This window comes from Acromyrmex echinatior, chromosome 1 (assembly GCF_024713525.1).
Source record: "Acromyrmex echinatior isolate Ae372 chromosome 1, ASM2471352v2, whole genome shotgun sequence".
NCBI lineage: Eukaryota > Metazoa > Arthropoda > Insecta > Hymenoptera > Formicidae > Acromyrmex > Acromyrmex echinatior.
In genome coordinates this window covers 22,705,828-22,721,959 of record NC_141852.1, presented here as the reverse complement: position 1 = coordinate 22,721,959, position 16,132 = coordinate 22,705,828, and the positions used below count along the sequence as shown (strand labels likewise).

At 31.0% G+C, this 16,132-nt stretch overlaps 1 protein-coding gene across 7 annotated transcripts in view; it reads right to left on the bottom strand.

Annotated features, from left to right (window-relative positions):
* tinc (transmembrane protein tincar) overlaps positions 1 to 16,132 on the bottom strand; it is a 147,064-nt gene that overhangs the window by 29,166 nt on the left and 101,766 nt on the right. For 4 of the 7 annotated variants that reach the window (XM_087410345.1, XM_087410315.1, XM_087410337.1 and 1 more), the window contains exons 5-7: positions 14,059 to 14,365; positions 12,604 to 12,828; positions 11,801 to 11,932 (exon numbers count right to left, since the gene is read on the bottom strand). In XM_087410345.1, coding sequence (XP_087266471.1) covers positions 11,801 to 11,932; positions 12,604 to 12,828; positions 14,059 to 14,362 — 661 coding nt within the window. In that variant the 5' untranslated portion in view covers positions 14,363 to 14,365. The remainder of the gene's footprint in view (positions 1 to 11,800; positions 11,933 to 12,603; positions 12,829 to 14,058; positions 14,366 to 16,132) is intronic. The other 3 variants (XM_087410322.1, XM_087410319.1, XM_011055864.2) reach the window with 1 other exon arrangement.

The following is a 16,132-nucleotide window of genomic DNA, read 5'->3' as shown; positions in this document are numbered from 1 at the left end:
ACAAAAAAATTTAGATAAATTACATTCGTTATGTGATAAAATATCTTTATTTAAAACAAAGATTTAAATTGGAATGGATAAACGCATTTGGTAAATGCGGGAATCTATCCTGTGTAAAGTATTCAGTTATACTCCTTTTTATGTATATAAAGAATATTCTTTTTAAAATCATAAAACTTCTCGTCTAATGAAATTAATGAAAAATTTATATTTATAAAATTATATTAATAAGAATTGTCAATAAAAATTGTGTTCTAGAAATTTTATTTTATTAAATATTTACATTTAACGTATAAAAAAATTATACCCTCTCTTTTTGACTCCAGATCATCTCTTTTTAAAAAGTATGTACATATGTACTCTTTTCTTGTGATTCAGACGTGGTAACTGTAATCTTTTGTGTAATCATTATTGTTCTTCGTATCTCTGTAAGTTCATTTTCCAAATCATTGTTAATTAATTACGATTAAAATTCTTGCTTAATAGGTAATGCCTCGCGCACGAATAGGCACTTTAAGAAAGTTTTCAAATTATTCTGATGCGTTTAATCCCTATGCAGTTATACCGATTCTCTATCTCATTTTCTCTCTATCTCTTTTTTTCTCCGTTTCGTGTCTAGTCGACCTTATAGAAACGAAAAGGAATTTCACATTTCACGGTCCTTTAAAGTTCATAGCAGGCGAATCATTAGCGCGTGATCCCCATTAGCAACAGGTATAATGAGCGAACTTTGACGCTACCTCGCCCGCCGCGAAGGTTTACGCTCGAGAAATCCTCTCTCGAGTTTCAACTAGAATCAATCAATGCGTTAGTTGATATCTGCGCAGAAAATTGGATATGCCACGAAGAGCTGGCCAGAGGTCGATTGCGAGATTTCGCGCGGAAAAGAGCACCGAAAGTTTTCCTAACGGCGTGAGTGCGGGAAAGGGATCGGACATAATGATAACACGGGTTTTCACTTCAACGAACGGAATCACCGGGATACGGATGCTCATGCAAAAGCAACAGCCGTCGGTTATCTGCCTGTCTTCCTACTGGCAGAAAAATCGAAGCAGATGTAGCTGGTATCACCATTGAGTGAACGATTTGATTTTCATTCAGCATTTTTGCCCAGGCATTTAGCTGTAGGTAGTATAATGTTATGCAATTAAAGCAGACATTTGAGATTCTTATCTTACATCATAATACTCTTGTTAATAAAAAAACATATATATTGCACTTTTATACAATTTAGGATTCTCCATAATTGTTTCTCAAATTTGTATATGTGAAATTAATGTATTCTTTCTCGAAGATTTAAAATTTTATTATTTGTCACTAGGTTCTAATCTTCCATGTTTGATTAATTAAATATCGTACATAATAATTGCTATTACAATAAAATTATGAAAGGGCCTTTAAGAGTCAAAACGCAATTCATAGCATGCAAATATTTAACACTGACACTAGGTCTTTTTATTGGACATACATAAATTCAAATAAGAATATTGTGTACAAAAGGAACATTTTGCTTCCAATTCGGACCATCTTCAGCGTAAAAAAAATCGTACATGTAAATGTATTATAATAATTAATATATAATTAAATTATTGTAATAAATAAACAATAAATTGATTATAATTCAATATTATAATTAAATATGTCATAAATATGTCATAAAAATCTTCAATATGCAATTAATTAGATAACAATTGCTGACTGAAAAATGAAATGATAAAATAATACATTTTTCATTAAAGATGTAAATATATACTGCGTGTTATGTACAACGTAAAAGACTTCGTAATTTAGCGATGTTATAATGACAGATAATATACTAAGAAGCAACACCAAGGAAGTATTGTTATTACAGAACGCGGGTGGATGCAAAGGAAAATATTTACTTTTCATTCTGACTTCTCGAACAACTTTAGATATAACTTTGCACGACACGTTAATGAATGTCAACGTTGTTATTGAGAATAAGATGTCTGTCTCTTTTCTTCCTCAATATTTTTCGGAACACTTTTCGAGAAAGACATTTCGGAATAAAAAAAGATGGTAAAAAATACATTGATAAAGATATCTTCAGGAAATTTTCGCGAGTAACGAAGGACCTTTAGATGACCTATGCAAATTAAGATGATGCTAATTCCATTATGGTGCGAAGAGATATGATCCTTTAAACCTTAATTTGATCGGGCAAGTACTTTGAAGTCTCGCAGTAAAGTATCTTATCATTACCGCAACGCACAGACCTGAATTATCGATGATTAAAGGGTATAGGAATATTTTAATTAAAAAAACTGGCTCTTTTCTTAAAAAAAATTTTTTGTAAGAAATGATATATATGATATTTAATATTGCAGAATTCTCTCCCTTTTTTATTTGCAAATAGACAGCTATATAGTTATAAAATAAAGGATTGAAAATGAATAATCTGTAAAGACACGGAAATAAATCATCTATAAGATTTACTTTAAATGTTTAACAACATCGAATAAATTAATATTGATGAATATTCGTAAATTAAATCCACACTCATTTTATAAATCTCTTTTAAATAAGGCTGATATTTTTTCTCTATATTTTAAACATTTCGATATGTTTTAAACAAATAACTTAGAACTTCTACATATCAATATGCGGATATTGGAAATAAATAAAATATAGAATAATTTTCCCCCTCCTCTCTCTCTCTCTCTCTTTCTATATATATATATATATATCTTCGTGATCTTTCAATTGGTTTGTATGATTAAGGAGATCAATTTCAAGCATGTCTTATTATCCGATTAGTCCAGCATTTTTGTATCTTCAACAGAGATTTAGTATCGAATATTTAAAGGGACGCTTTTAACCATCGACATTTATAGCAGCCATCAGACTAACAGTCTACGCGATTAGCAATTTCATTATGCGGGCTCTTCGTATTGCATCATCGTGCGACGCAGGCAAGTTCAAAGGAAGAGGCTGTTTTCATCAAACTCGTTTGTGAATCATAATCATGTAATGTGTGTACGATGCTTTAAGTGCGGCAGGTTCAAGCGCCGCTCGTCCTATTTTTCAAATATGAATGAGAGCTATTTCGTGTCGTGTTCGGACACTCGAATTCGCTCCACGCTACAAACAGACCATGCGAATTGTTGACTTGTACTACTGCAGGACCGGCGTTGACTTTAATCCGCGTACTATTCATGTTGCGAACATGCTCAGATACAAAACTATTGTTCTTTTCTTGCGCAACGCTCATATAAAAAATAGTAAATATATTCATTTCTTTATTTGCAATTTTTTAAAATAAGGAAATGTAGATTATTATGTTGAACAGAAGACTATTTAAAAAAACAAAATCACAAGTTCGTATATACAAAAATAAAAAACATTTTTTTATTTATGCTTTCTATTGAATAACGTTCTAATATAACTTAACTTTTTATTTTTATTTCTTAATATTATATATTGAGTATACAGAGTAATTAAAAAATTCACGATTCAAAATACTATAACAAGAATGTTCTCCAAAAATTTAATAAAAAATTATTTGTAAATTTTGACTTTTATTTAATTTTTTTCGAGAACTTAATTCTTGTTATAATATTTTGAATCGCAAATTTTGGAATAATGTATAATTAATTTAGAATTTGCGCAATTATCGTACTAACAATAATTTATTTATATAGATAAATATTTAATTATAAATTAAAAAATATTAAATAAAAAAGAATTGCACATAAAAAAAGAAAGTATGTATACTTTTAATAGATGTATATATGATATTTATTTGGCTGCTATACGTACTTGAACAAAATAATATGCATATTTCAAGTTTATTGATTAAGTATGGAAGCAATATTTGCGACAATATCAGGAATAAAGAAGAAAATATTATGTGATTGCGTTCTTTAGAATATAACTAGCGTATCAAATCTGTTATACGATGACTTTATTGCACATAGTACAATGTAGATTGAAATGAACAACCACGCATTTTCCATTTTAGCGTTAGCTAGGGGGCTTTTACAAAAGTTAAAGGCTTTCTTTTCGAGCGTTTCGCGAGAAGTTCTATTATTCTGTATAAAACGGCCATCTGGGAGAATGAAACTAGAAAATTTACATAATTACAGAAAGTGAAAAACATTTATTCGGGGCGTGGATAACTTTTATGTGCAATAGTAATAAATATTATTTGCAAAAAACAAACTGAAATGCGAGTCACTTTTTAATGTCGCCTCTTATATGTGTAACTTAAGTTAGAATAACTTAATGAGGGTAAAGACAGTTTTTAATTATCCGATATGATCGTATATTCTTGTTAATACAAAATCTATTTTTGAGAGAATACTAGATATTTAATTTATATTTAATACATCGTTTTTTTTATTTTTTCTTCGATTATAAAATTTAAATTGGACCTTAAACAAAAGTCTAATTTAAAGAAGATTCCTTCCTTATATTATTTTTTGCATTTGATTAATTTTACTAAAATCTACGTTTTTTTTTATAAATAGACAATAAAAAAAGTTCGTGATCAGGTAGAATTCGTTAAAACTTTCTTCATAGTTTTTTTGTAAGTCGTAAATTATTAAGTGCATTTTATGGGTGTCAGAAATAGCAAGTGTAAACCGCACGGCACGCGATAGAATTAATTACTAAAGCAAGATGTTGTCTTTAATCGTAAAAGCAAGAAACGACACAACGATATTTTATCAAACTGTGAATTAGTAATTTTAGGGATGTATTTGACGTGAGCCTAACACGAAAAACACGCGTTTATATGATAAAACGCTATAATGATTGTATTTTCGTGCATATTTGACATGATCATGACAATGATAAAAATGATAAATCTTTTGAAATTATTGCCTGTGCGTGATTTTAATATTCTTGAATATGTATTCTTGATTTTATAACTTCTTTTAAATTTTAATTAGTCTTGAATTCATTCGCAAAAAATCGTGTTTTATAACACATAAATGACTTTTTATTCAGTAGCACGAAAACAATTCTTTTACTTAAGAAATCTCTCTATTTTGTGCTAAACTCCATTCTTCACTATCCCTCTATACTTCAAATAACCATTAAGCTCCAAATCTGCGCTCTTTGCAGTAATTATTTTATGTAGTTTATAGTACAATGGTTGTTTACTATATTAACAAATCAGTTCAATTGACAACTTCATTAATATTAGTAACACTGAATCACCATAACACAATGTTTCCTAATATAATATTGTATAAAATATATAACATATATAACAGAAATTATATGCAGATTCTTTTCATTTTTTTCTGATTTCTGCGACGTAATTTCTCGCAAATACCGAAGTTACTCTAATATAAATATCTATTACTGTGATAATAATGCACCTTTTAAAATATCTGATTAAAATATAACTTATAATTGAAACACATAATTGAAACATCTATCTGTAACTTTATTCGTTCAATTTTCATTAGAGAAACCGCATTCATGCTTTTGCTGTGGTTTCACCTACTCAATATATTTATCCTAGACATGCTACAGCTATGAATGCATGATTTTGCAAGTTTATGGTTTCGCAGCACGTACGTGCAACTTTGCGTTGAGAGCTTTGGAGTCGCATAGCTTGATAAATCGGATTGCTTTGACGAGTAATAACCAAATTCGCAATATGCGCTACGCGTTTCGTATTTAGCAAAATATAAGTGTATGCGCGCGAGTTGCACGAGAATTCGCATCCCCGAATTTAATTCCGGCGTCGGCGAGGAACAAACCGGATAAGGGATAGTTTCTTGGAGCGGAGAGTCGATGTATGCAATGTATTACATGCCGAGCGGCGTGAACAGGATTCGTCGAGACACTCCGAGCTTTTCTCGTGCTAAACTACCGTAAACATAAACATGGCCTTGCGTAATACGAGCATTAAACTAGTACAAACTCGCACTCGCATGCGATGGCCAAAGTTTTGATCGTGCCATACCAGAGGTTCTCATGGTTTTCTATTGTAACTTCTACTTCTATGTTCCTATATTTTCCACGTGTTTTCTTGTACGAGAATCTGCTAGCAGTGCCAGCGACCAAGTGCACATTCTGTCGGGAACATTTACGATGCTCTTCTAAATTATCCAAACTTCATTTCCGTTATGAACGAAATTCTCATCTACGAGACGCATCCGACAATCTTCTGATACGATGACGCTATATCATTTATTATTAAATTTTGGCTTTTTGCACGTAAATTTCAAGAAACTTTATTTCACGGATACGATCGCAAAGATATTTTTTACAAATATTATGCAAAAAATCATTTCAATCGAATCCAGAGCTAGAGAAAAATTTCGAATCGATTAATAATTTGCCAATTTGCCATTAAATCATATTTTACGAACTCTTTTTGTGCTCAGTAATTATTATTTGTACCGTTTGATTAATGCACGTCAACTGTCAAGAAAAAGTACAAACTTGTAATCTATGTGTCCAACTTTTCGCATTTCTCGCTGTTGAATTTCTTTGGATGTTATATACGTACGATTAATTACAGGGGTTAAATGGAGCACTGCAATTTGTCTCGCTATTCTTCAGACCGTCGCAATTTACGCTTTTCGCAGAAAAGCCGTTGTTTTCTAACACCCGCGCATTGAATCGTGATAAATTGCGTGTATATTTTCAAAGCCGATTAGAATATAACATAGCTAAGTAATTATTTTGGATCTTAATAATAATATAATTTTACAAATTACATAGTCTTTTGAAGTTAGATATTACGTAAGAAAAAATCAAATAAAAAATATGTTTTTATAATTTTATAACAAAACGATAAAAGAAAAAGTAATTTTTAAATAGATTTATCTATTTAATAAAGTTTATCTATTAAATAGAATTATATATAAAAATTGATAAAGTTATTTTCTATGTTGTCGATAAACAATAAAATTATTTTAAACTATTCTAAACAAGAATTTAAAAAGATAAATTTAATATAAACTCTGTAAAAGAGGAAGAGAGAGATAAATAAAATTACCGGAAATGTTTGAACATTTAACTACCCAAGTAGAACACAGAAGTCATGAGAACATGATCTCATTCGTCATTTATAAGTCAATTTTTAGATATCAAATGTTTTGTGACTTAATTATGACTCCATATTCTATAATATATGGTTACCTTTTCCTGGTTCTAAATTAGTTGTCACTTCACATACAATTCTTCCTTATTAGCGTGGAAGTGTAACATTTTCTATTAAGGTAGACCGAGGCGAATTGAATCACAGGGCGAATCGGATCAATGTAAATTTTGAGATAGTCATTATGTGTTATTAATTTTATTACTTTTTTTTTTCAAAAACAGCTTGTTTGAAACAAAGAAATAATAAAACTAACGACAAATATTTATTAATTAACTGTCTCAAAATATATATTGATTCAATTCGCTGTGCGATCCGATTCGCTTCGGTCTGTCTTACTCGATTATTTAAAAAATTCAGATTCTCTATTGTCGAAAAAGATAAATTTAAAATATAAAAATAAAAAAGATCTTATATTGTCAAAAAAAGTAAACTTAAAGTATAAAGATCTGGTGAAATTTAAAACACAGAAAGTATTTACTGATGAAAGTTTGATTTAAAAATATTTATCTAGGAGACAACAATAGATTTACACATCGGAGAGCGAGCAGAAAAAGAATGAAAAGTATAAAAGTATGAAAAATGTTCTTGTCACTTGACATCGTTTGCGTTTTAGTCTATAATTAATCCTAGCTCGCAAAAAGAGTCTGCTGCAGATGTCGAGGACGGAAAGCACACAACACCAGTTTGTACAACCGCCTCCGAGTTAAAGATTTTAATTTTGTGAACAATTCCGCTGGATGAGACATCGCCGGTAATTAAGCGGCGGAACTGAGTAAAAAAACCTGAAAGTATCTCTCAGTTACTCTCAGTCGAATCGAGTTCTCAGTCCTAGCAAGCGTGTAGTGAAACAGTAGCGAATGTGCACGGACAAGCGTTTACGAACGTTGTTACTAGCGACGTCCTGTCGGTGCAGACTGTGTACGTCACTTTACCGTAATTACGAGCGAGCTTAATGCGCGCTGCGAATGATACCTATTTGCAAGCTTCGGTGGTGCATTACGTCGGATACCTTTCGACGTGCGCGTGTAATACACATATATTGACTCCCCGTATTAATGCGGCTAAAGTCCGAAACACTGCCCTGTCTGCGTCGATATTTCAAAATCGGCAGGCTGTATGCAGCCTGGGATTGGAGAACGTAGAAATGCGATTAAACTTGATTTTCCGGGCATTTAATTAACAATCCGGTGGAAAACTCATTTCGCCGATACGTCGCGCTGCAAAAACACTTTTGCTATATTTATAAATACAGAGTTTAAAATAAATGTTTTAAATACATAATCTATCCATTTCCTGTACAAGACGCGTTAATGTCAATTGCAAAAATATTCATAATTGTGTGTAAATAATACACACAGAAATTGATATAGATTAATTTAATAAGGAGGAAATTGATATAGATTACTTTAATAAGGAGGTTTAGGAAGTACTATTCAAAATATCCAACAATTCCTCATTTATATAAAAAAAAATTAATAAAGGATGTAATATATGATTTATACACAAAAAAGACTGCTATTCGTCTCTAAAGAAAGAGACGCATTTAGATGTATTGAAATATCTGAACACATTTAATACATTTAATAAAAAGTGAAAAACAAGCGCTCGTAATTATTGCTAGTGATCTGGTCCTTATAGTGCTAACGCTAATGTATATTTTAAATTATTTAAAAATTAATATCATTTGATCACAAATATACATTAGCTGTTAGCATTAAAACCTCGATTAAAACTAACTCGGTTCCCCCTTTTTTAATTAGCCTTAAACTATATATACTTTTTTATTTTCTTAAGACAGACGCTACATGCTGCATATTTTTTACAGTGTATTACATCTAAATAAATTTAGAAAATATTTTCTATAGTGCCCTGGAATAATTTTCATGTCGAGAAAGCAAGAGCTTGGTTTATAGTGCAGACTAAGTAATGTAGTTCAGGGGACGTATAGGGATGAATAATGTTCACTGCACACCTTCGCCTATGACATCGACGAGTTTACTACCATGTGTGTTATCGCTGGCGAAGCTGGAACTGCCACTGTTGCATCTGCTTGAAAATTTCTCCTCCTAACGTGATGATATTGCACGATCGCACGCAATGAAAAGATTAAAAAGGCAATGATGTAACAACAATATTGTCGTCTGCTATCTATGCACAACTTTATTCAAACAAATTGTATGTTTGGATTATAAATTTCGAAAATCAATACAGAGTGACAAAAAAGTTCAAACACATAAAATTTTGTGGTTATGAAACAAATAACAAGCTGACATTATTTTCAGATTAAAATGACATTAAAGACGAGATGACGTTATATTTGACGTTATTTTGATGTCAAATAATGTCATCTTGTTATCTGGGTAGTAAGATGTTAGTTACATTTTATTAAATATCATCATAAAAACTCTGCATCAAAAATATGCGATTCTTTATAGTGTCAATTAATGTTTGTGCTATTAGTAGTTTCAATATTTGCGTCTTTCAATAAATTCTGAAATATCACGATGTCACATATGTATGTGTTAGAAACGGGAGCTCGAAGCGCGCGTATAGATACCCGTTAAATTTCTCATTTTATGCGTCAAAGAATCTTGCCGTAAATCGCGGTTTATCGAGTTTAGCCTTCAACGTAGAAATGCATTTATTCAGGTCGGCGCGACTGCTCGCCAACGAGATGGGCGAAACCATGTAGAAACTTTCCTTCTGCTCAGCGGTTGATGATATTTCCGGAACCGAGAATATCTGGCTTGGTATTATCCTGCCGTGGTAAATAGGACGTGGAAACTTCGAACATGTTGCGGGACAGTACAATTTTTAAGCTGCGCGTACGTCCGACGAAACGTTCGTCTGGTTGTTTCGTTTCAATGTGTTTCGCGACGAGTATATTTAGTAGTTTTGGTAATAACAACCTGCGCCAGACGCGGACGTTGTATTTGTTCGAATGAACGTGACTTTACGGCGGCGCTTTAATTATGGAGATTATTACCTGCCGGTCGGACATTAGCTAAAATTTATGAGATTAACGTACATCCGCCAAATTAGCTGTTGCCCATCATCTGCTGGACAATTTGAAGTTTGCGAGATGATGGGTATCGTCGCATCGATTAACGTTATGAACAAACAATTTGTAAATTATTTACCTACTATATAAGAAGAACTTAAAAAGGTAAATTTAATATAAACTCTATGAGAGAGAAAGAGAGATGAAGTTAAGTACCAGCTTGATAAAATAAAATTAAGAAGTATTAGGATATTAGGTAGCTACCTTTTTCTTTTTATGACTTTATAAATTATTACCATTTCTTTGCGTTGGAAGCGTATAAAATTATTTAATCAATCTGGAAATAATTTTTGGTTGTTGAAAAAAATAAAATATAAAAATTGAATAGTCAAATTAAAAAATAAATATCAAGCAATTTATAATATCTCAGATAAATGTAAAAATTTCTTGAGACGTAGTGAAGAAATTATATAAATAGCAGTAGAATACTTCAATAAAATATAAAGTTTTTTTTGTTGCATTTGTTTGACAATAACAATGTTATTGTCACTGAAATAATGATATTTATCAAATTATCAGTCTTATTTAGAGGTTTCATTTAGTTTAAATATCAAATGACATTTGCAGATCAGTAAAGCGAAAGTACTTTCAAGTGCGTACTGGATTAACAAACAGTAGTACGTTCCCTCGCCGAACCCTCTTATCCCATTGTTTGCACAAGCGAGGGTGCGCACGCGAAATGGGAAGCTCTCGGAAAAGTGATCGCGGAAAGATGCTCGGTCTCGCACGTGGATTTTATTGTTTTCTTTCGCGTTATATATCTGCCGCGTTGTCCCCGTGAAAATTCAGCGAGCGTGGAATCGTGGTACGTCAAAGTGTACGCCTGCTTCTGTCGACATCGTTGAGCTCGACTATTACTCATTCAATATTGCCCGGGAGCGGTAACCGCGCTTTTAAAGTGAAATGAAAGCGTGGTACACTGCTCTGTTTGACAGGAAGTTGGATTTATGAGCAAAGTCACTGTCTTATAGCGAAATGTAAAAATTATCTGAAAAATTATTTTTTTTTATAGCTATTTTATTTATTAACATGTTCAAAACTCAAAATCGCGAGAGTGTACTTTAACAAAAAGTACGATAAAAATATTTCATTTGAAACTTATGAAATAACAAGTTCATAAAATGCGTTTTTTTTTTTAAAAGCGAATGTCTTATTAGCTAAATGCAACATAAAGTTAGTTTATTTTAGTTTATTTATTTTTTACATCTAATTTTCAAGATATAAGAAAACCAAGTCTTTAATATCAAAACTTTGAAGTAAATTTCTAATATTAAAAGAGGACTAAGTATTTGACAAAAAAGAATTTCAAGAAAAGGTGAAAAAAGAAGCGCGTGATGAGCTTGCACTTTCCCAATTTAAAGTAGCATAATACAATTTAAGGTTGCGTTCGGATAAATTTTCTTGAAATTGCTTAAGAAAGTTCAGACTTTTTTTTATCTTACACGGATACTTGATCTTATACGTAACATTGATAGTTTTTAATAGAATGAAAAATGATAAAAACTTGACAAAATATTAATTATTTATTTTCTATTTTTCCTTTATACTCTTATTATTTTATTTATTTTATATTTTTAAAAGGAAAATCATATGTCTCCCTTTTAAGCGTAGAAGAAGTGTAACGAGTAGCAATGCAGAGACATTTATATTACCTTTTGGCAGAAATCCAGCGTGTATTAGCCTCGCTTCCATGAGCAGAGAGGGTAGGAGGAAGCACATGGCCGTGCAGAGATGCACGAAGGTCGCCGTAGGGCCACCGTGTCTCCATAAATTATTCACCAGACCTAAAAAAGAGTAGTTATCACCCTGCTCAGCGTCTTTTTCGAAGTTATACATAGTAATTAAGATCAATCAGTCGTCTTTGAATTAAAACGTAAAACAGATGTTAGTTTTTATCCTATACTCAATTTTCTTTACATAAATTTATTACTTTTTAATTGTATCAATCGATGGAAATGACAAATTGTACTTTTATATGTTGTAAAGGAAAATTTCTGAAAACTTTCGAATAACTAAAGACTTGCATCAAATTATTAAACAACCTATTAAATTTTGAATAAGTCATCTCCCTCTTAAACTTTCAAATTGATAATGTTAAATATGGTATTATATATCAGATTTATCGCACATTTACTGCTTTTTTTTAAACACTATTTTCATATATATTTGATTTGAATATATAATATACACAACAATAAAATAAAAGTATTATGTATAAATATAAAATAATTAAAGATCTAGATATCTACTTACAGTCTGATTAAAAATAACAACAATAAGAATAACATTCCATCAACATTTTCAATTTGAATAAAAATAAGTTAAGACAGCTATTAATTATTTTATGTCTTAAATATACCAATTAACAATAATTGCAAACTTTACAGCATATCATGTATGCTTTTTTGTACTCGTGAAATACTTATTTTGTACTTTGAAATTATGGTTTACTTACTATTATCAGGATTATTAGTGAGAAGCGAAGATGGAGGGTCGCGCGAACAAGCGCTCAAATGTCGACCTAGTTTTATTCCATCGTTTGCCAGATTACCGAGCTTCAAGAACGCCGCACCAAGTAGCACCGGAAGTAGAACAACTCCGGTGCCGGCTAGCACCAGGCAGGCATACAATTCAATTTTAGGAGGTGGCGCGTCCGCTGGCCATGGTAATGACAAATAAGCTAAAGGAATTATACAGAAACACGCAATTAAACATTAGAAAGAATAACGTTTTATACTTAATATATTTAAGAAGAAGCATGTGAATTGATATTAATGTATGTGTTAAAAAAAGAATTAATTTGTCAAGCTTAAAATTTTTGCCTTTTTAAATAAGATAATAGATTTCTAAATAAGATTGTAAAAAGGCAAATTATTTTTATTTAAAATCTTATTTTTATTTAAAAATTGTATTTTTATTTAAAATCTTATTTTGGGCTTTCTTCTTAATTACAAAATTGTATCAATTACTATGATTTCGTAAAAAAATATAAACTTAGAAATTACCTTCTCAATCTAATTACGATAAAAAAAGTTTTTTTTTTCAAAAGAAAGATAATCTCACTTTATAGGGCATTTAAACAGGGCTTTCTTGATATCTCAAGTGATTAAACGAAAAGCGATAATGAAGAAAAAGAAAATCATTCGTTATTCCTAAATTTATAGTCGATTAAAGAATTATCAGGAAGCACAACATTAACATCCTTTTAACAGGATGTTAATTCGTTTACAATTTCTTAAATCTCTCTCTCTCTCTCTACAATCTATTTAATTAACAATTCTCTGATTTTCTGTTAATCCTATCGAAATGGATGGGATTAAAATCTCTTCTTGGAAAGAAATAGATCGCATGAAAAATTTCGTTGGCAATTCCGTCTCTACTGTGTGTCTTTTACGTAACGACCTCCGGTAACGGAAGCCTTGTACCAGCTGCCAAGAGAAGAAATTTACGCAAAACCGCCGCCGGAAACAGCCAGAAAATAAGGAAAGGCAACGAACCATTCGGAACCTCGCTCAGAAGTTTTACTGATTAAAGTAACAAATGAAAGGGGAAGAGAAGCGCTTCGAAGAAGCTTCGCTAAAGTAATTTCATAATCATCACTTTGTTCTTTTTATTTCATAAAAAATGCATTTCAAGTTATATATCAAATAATTCTACAGATATAAAATCGTTGTACAATCTTACATTGATATCAAAAAGAAAGAGGAGGTTCCATCGAAGATTTTATAGTACGCATTGATGAGAGATTATCAGATTCAATTCAATTGTACGTGACAGTAAATAGGTAATTTATTTGGAGACAAAATCACTGGTCCAAAAGAAGATTTTCGGATAATCCAATGTTGTTAACGTGATCGATCCCGTAGAGAGGTGTATTTTAGCAGAATAAAACGAGGTAGAGCTATCTTACCGGCGAATCGTCTGGCGTATCTCATTGCTATGTACGCTTGAAAAGCGACAGCTACGATGCCGTACCAGACGGACCAGAGACTGTTCACATGACCGCGTATACACGATTCTTTCCTCGTAGATTTTCGTGCTCTCTTCGACTTGCTCGTGGTCGTGGTAACACCACTGGAGCTTATACTCGATACAACCGGCAGCGGCTTCAACGGCTTTTTACACTTGGCCTGGTTCACATCGTTATTGTTTTCGTATCCCATTAAGCTCCCAGTCATCGACATTTTGTCCTGAAACATACAATTGAGAGCCATGCGCTTAATTTAATTCAATGAAAGTATAATGTCTATTAGAATTGTTCAAGTGTACATTAAATTAATTTTATTAAAAAAAAAATGTTCGTATATGTTTTGATCATTATTTTGGATCCTTCTCAGTATTATTAGGATATAAAATTATATCCTAATAAACACTAATACGTAAAAATATTCACAAAATAGTTTCCCAAAAATTTTTAAAAAACTAGTCAATCCTTATCCAAAGAATCGAATACGTGCTTTCGTAATCGTGTGTGGCATATAATTTAATAATATTTTTAATAAAATTAATTTAATGTTGAATAACTTGAACAACTTGTTAACTTTAATAGGTATATTCATTGATTCATTTATTAGAGCCCGAATTTGATTATTTGTGTAACCTAAGTCCGACCATATATGTTCAAGCAAATTTGTCAAATATGCTTGCATAAGCTGCTTGTGCAAATTTATTTGAACGTGTGTAGAAAACTACACAGTTACTTTTGCTCGCACAAATAATTCTCATTTTCTGACACACATGTTCAAATTAATTTGCACAAGCAGCTTGCGCAAACATATTTGACAAATTTGCTTGAACGTGTGTGGTCAGCCTAATATAATTATTGTATACAGATGTGTGTGTGTGTGTGTGTGTGTGTATTACAGATTTTTTTATTATTTTTGAATTCTTAAGCTTAATACTGTCTTTCGTTTAATAACTTGTGATATTAAATATCCTTGATAAATAAATTTAAAATATGGAATCATGTTAAAAAGATTTATGGTATCAAATAAAAAACAAATTTTATTTTAATTATTGAAGTATAAGATGATCGTAAAAGTCTACAAGTCTATAAAGTCTTTCTTTTATCCCTATATTTTAGAAATGGTTCAAAATTAAGAAAAACCGCAAAATATATATTCGATTATTTCAAGAAGTCTCACTTCCTTTAAAGGAATAGTCTTTTAAAATAATCAAACATGTATTTCGCGGATTTTCATAGGAGATGAAAATGAATTTTTTTGTAGGCTGTATATTTAATCAAATATATAAAACAAAAATTTTTAATAGTTTATAAAGCTGGGATTATAATACTTACTTTAAACATAAACACACACACACACACACACCTCAAATAATGCTTTTTTTCATATAATAAAAATATTTCTGCTATTTAATATTGTTAAACTTGACGGTTTAATAATAATTTTATAATTTTCCAGCAAAAGTTTGACGCTGTTCTTTTATAAGCTTTTTATTTGATGTCAAATTAAATAAACGTAATAAATTTCAAAGAAAAATTGTGTTAAAATAATTTACACAATATTATAATAAATAAAATTTTCTTCTTTTCTTAAATTACTTATGTGAAACTTATACAACTTAACATAATTATAAAAGTCTACATCTAATTAAATACATAGGACATAACAATTTTTAATGTTTTATGAAATTGGGATTACAATCTTCTGAACATAAGTAGCTTAAATAAAGCAGCTTAAATTGCGATTAACTGTCCGATAATATTTTTATGATTTATCGATTCAAATTCTTTGCACCTGTTTCAATCGCATTCTAATCTTTGTTAATAATTATTCGAACAGTGATGCTTTCTCTTAAACGATTCAAGTCATTTTCATTTTGTTCGACTACGCAGGAGTTTCAATGCGTTCCGACAGTTTATCTCTTGTGCGCCATTGAACCTCCTGGGAGGCTCTTTTTTCTCGTTGTATCTTTTCTTGCTGTCTGCGCTAAAGAGAGTGCAGTTCTCGTCTCTCCCTCTT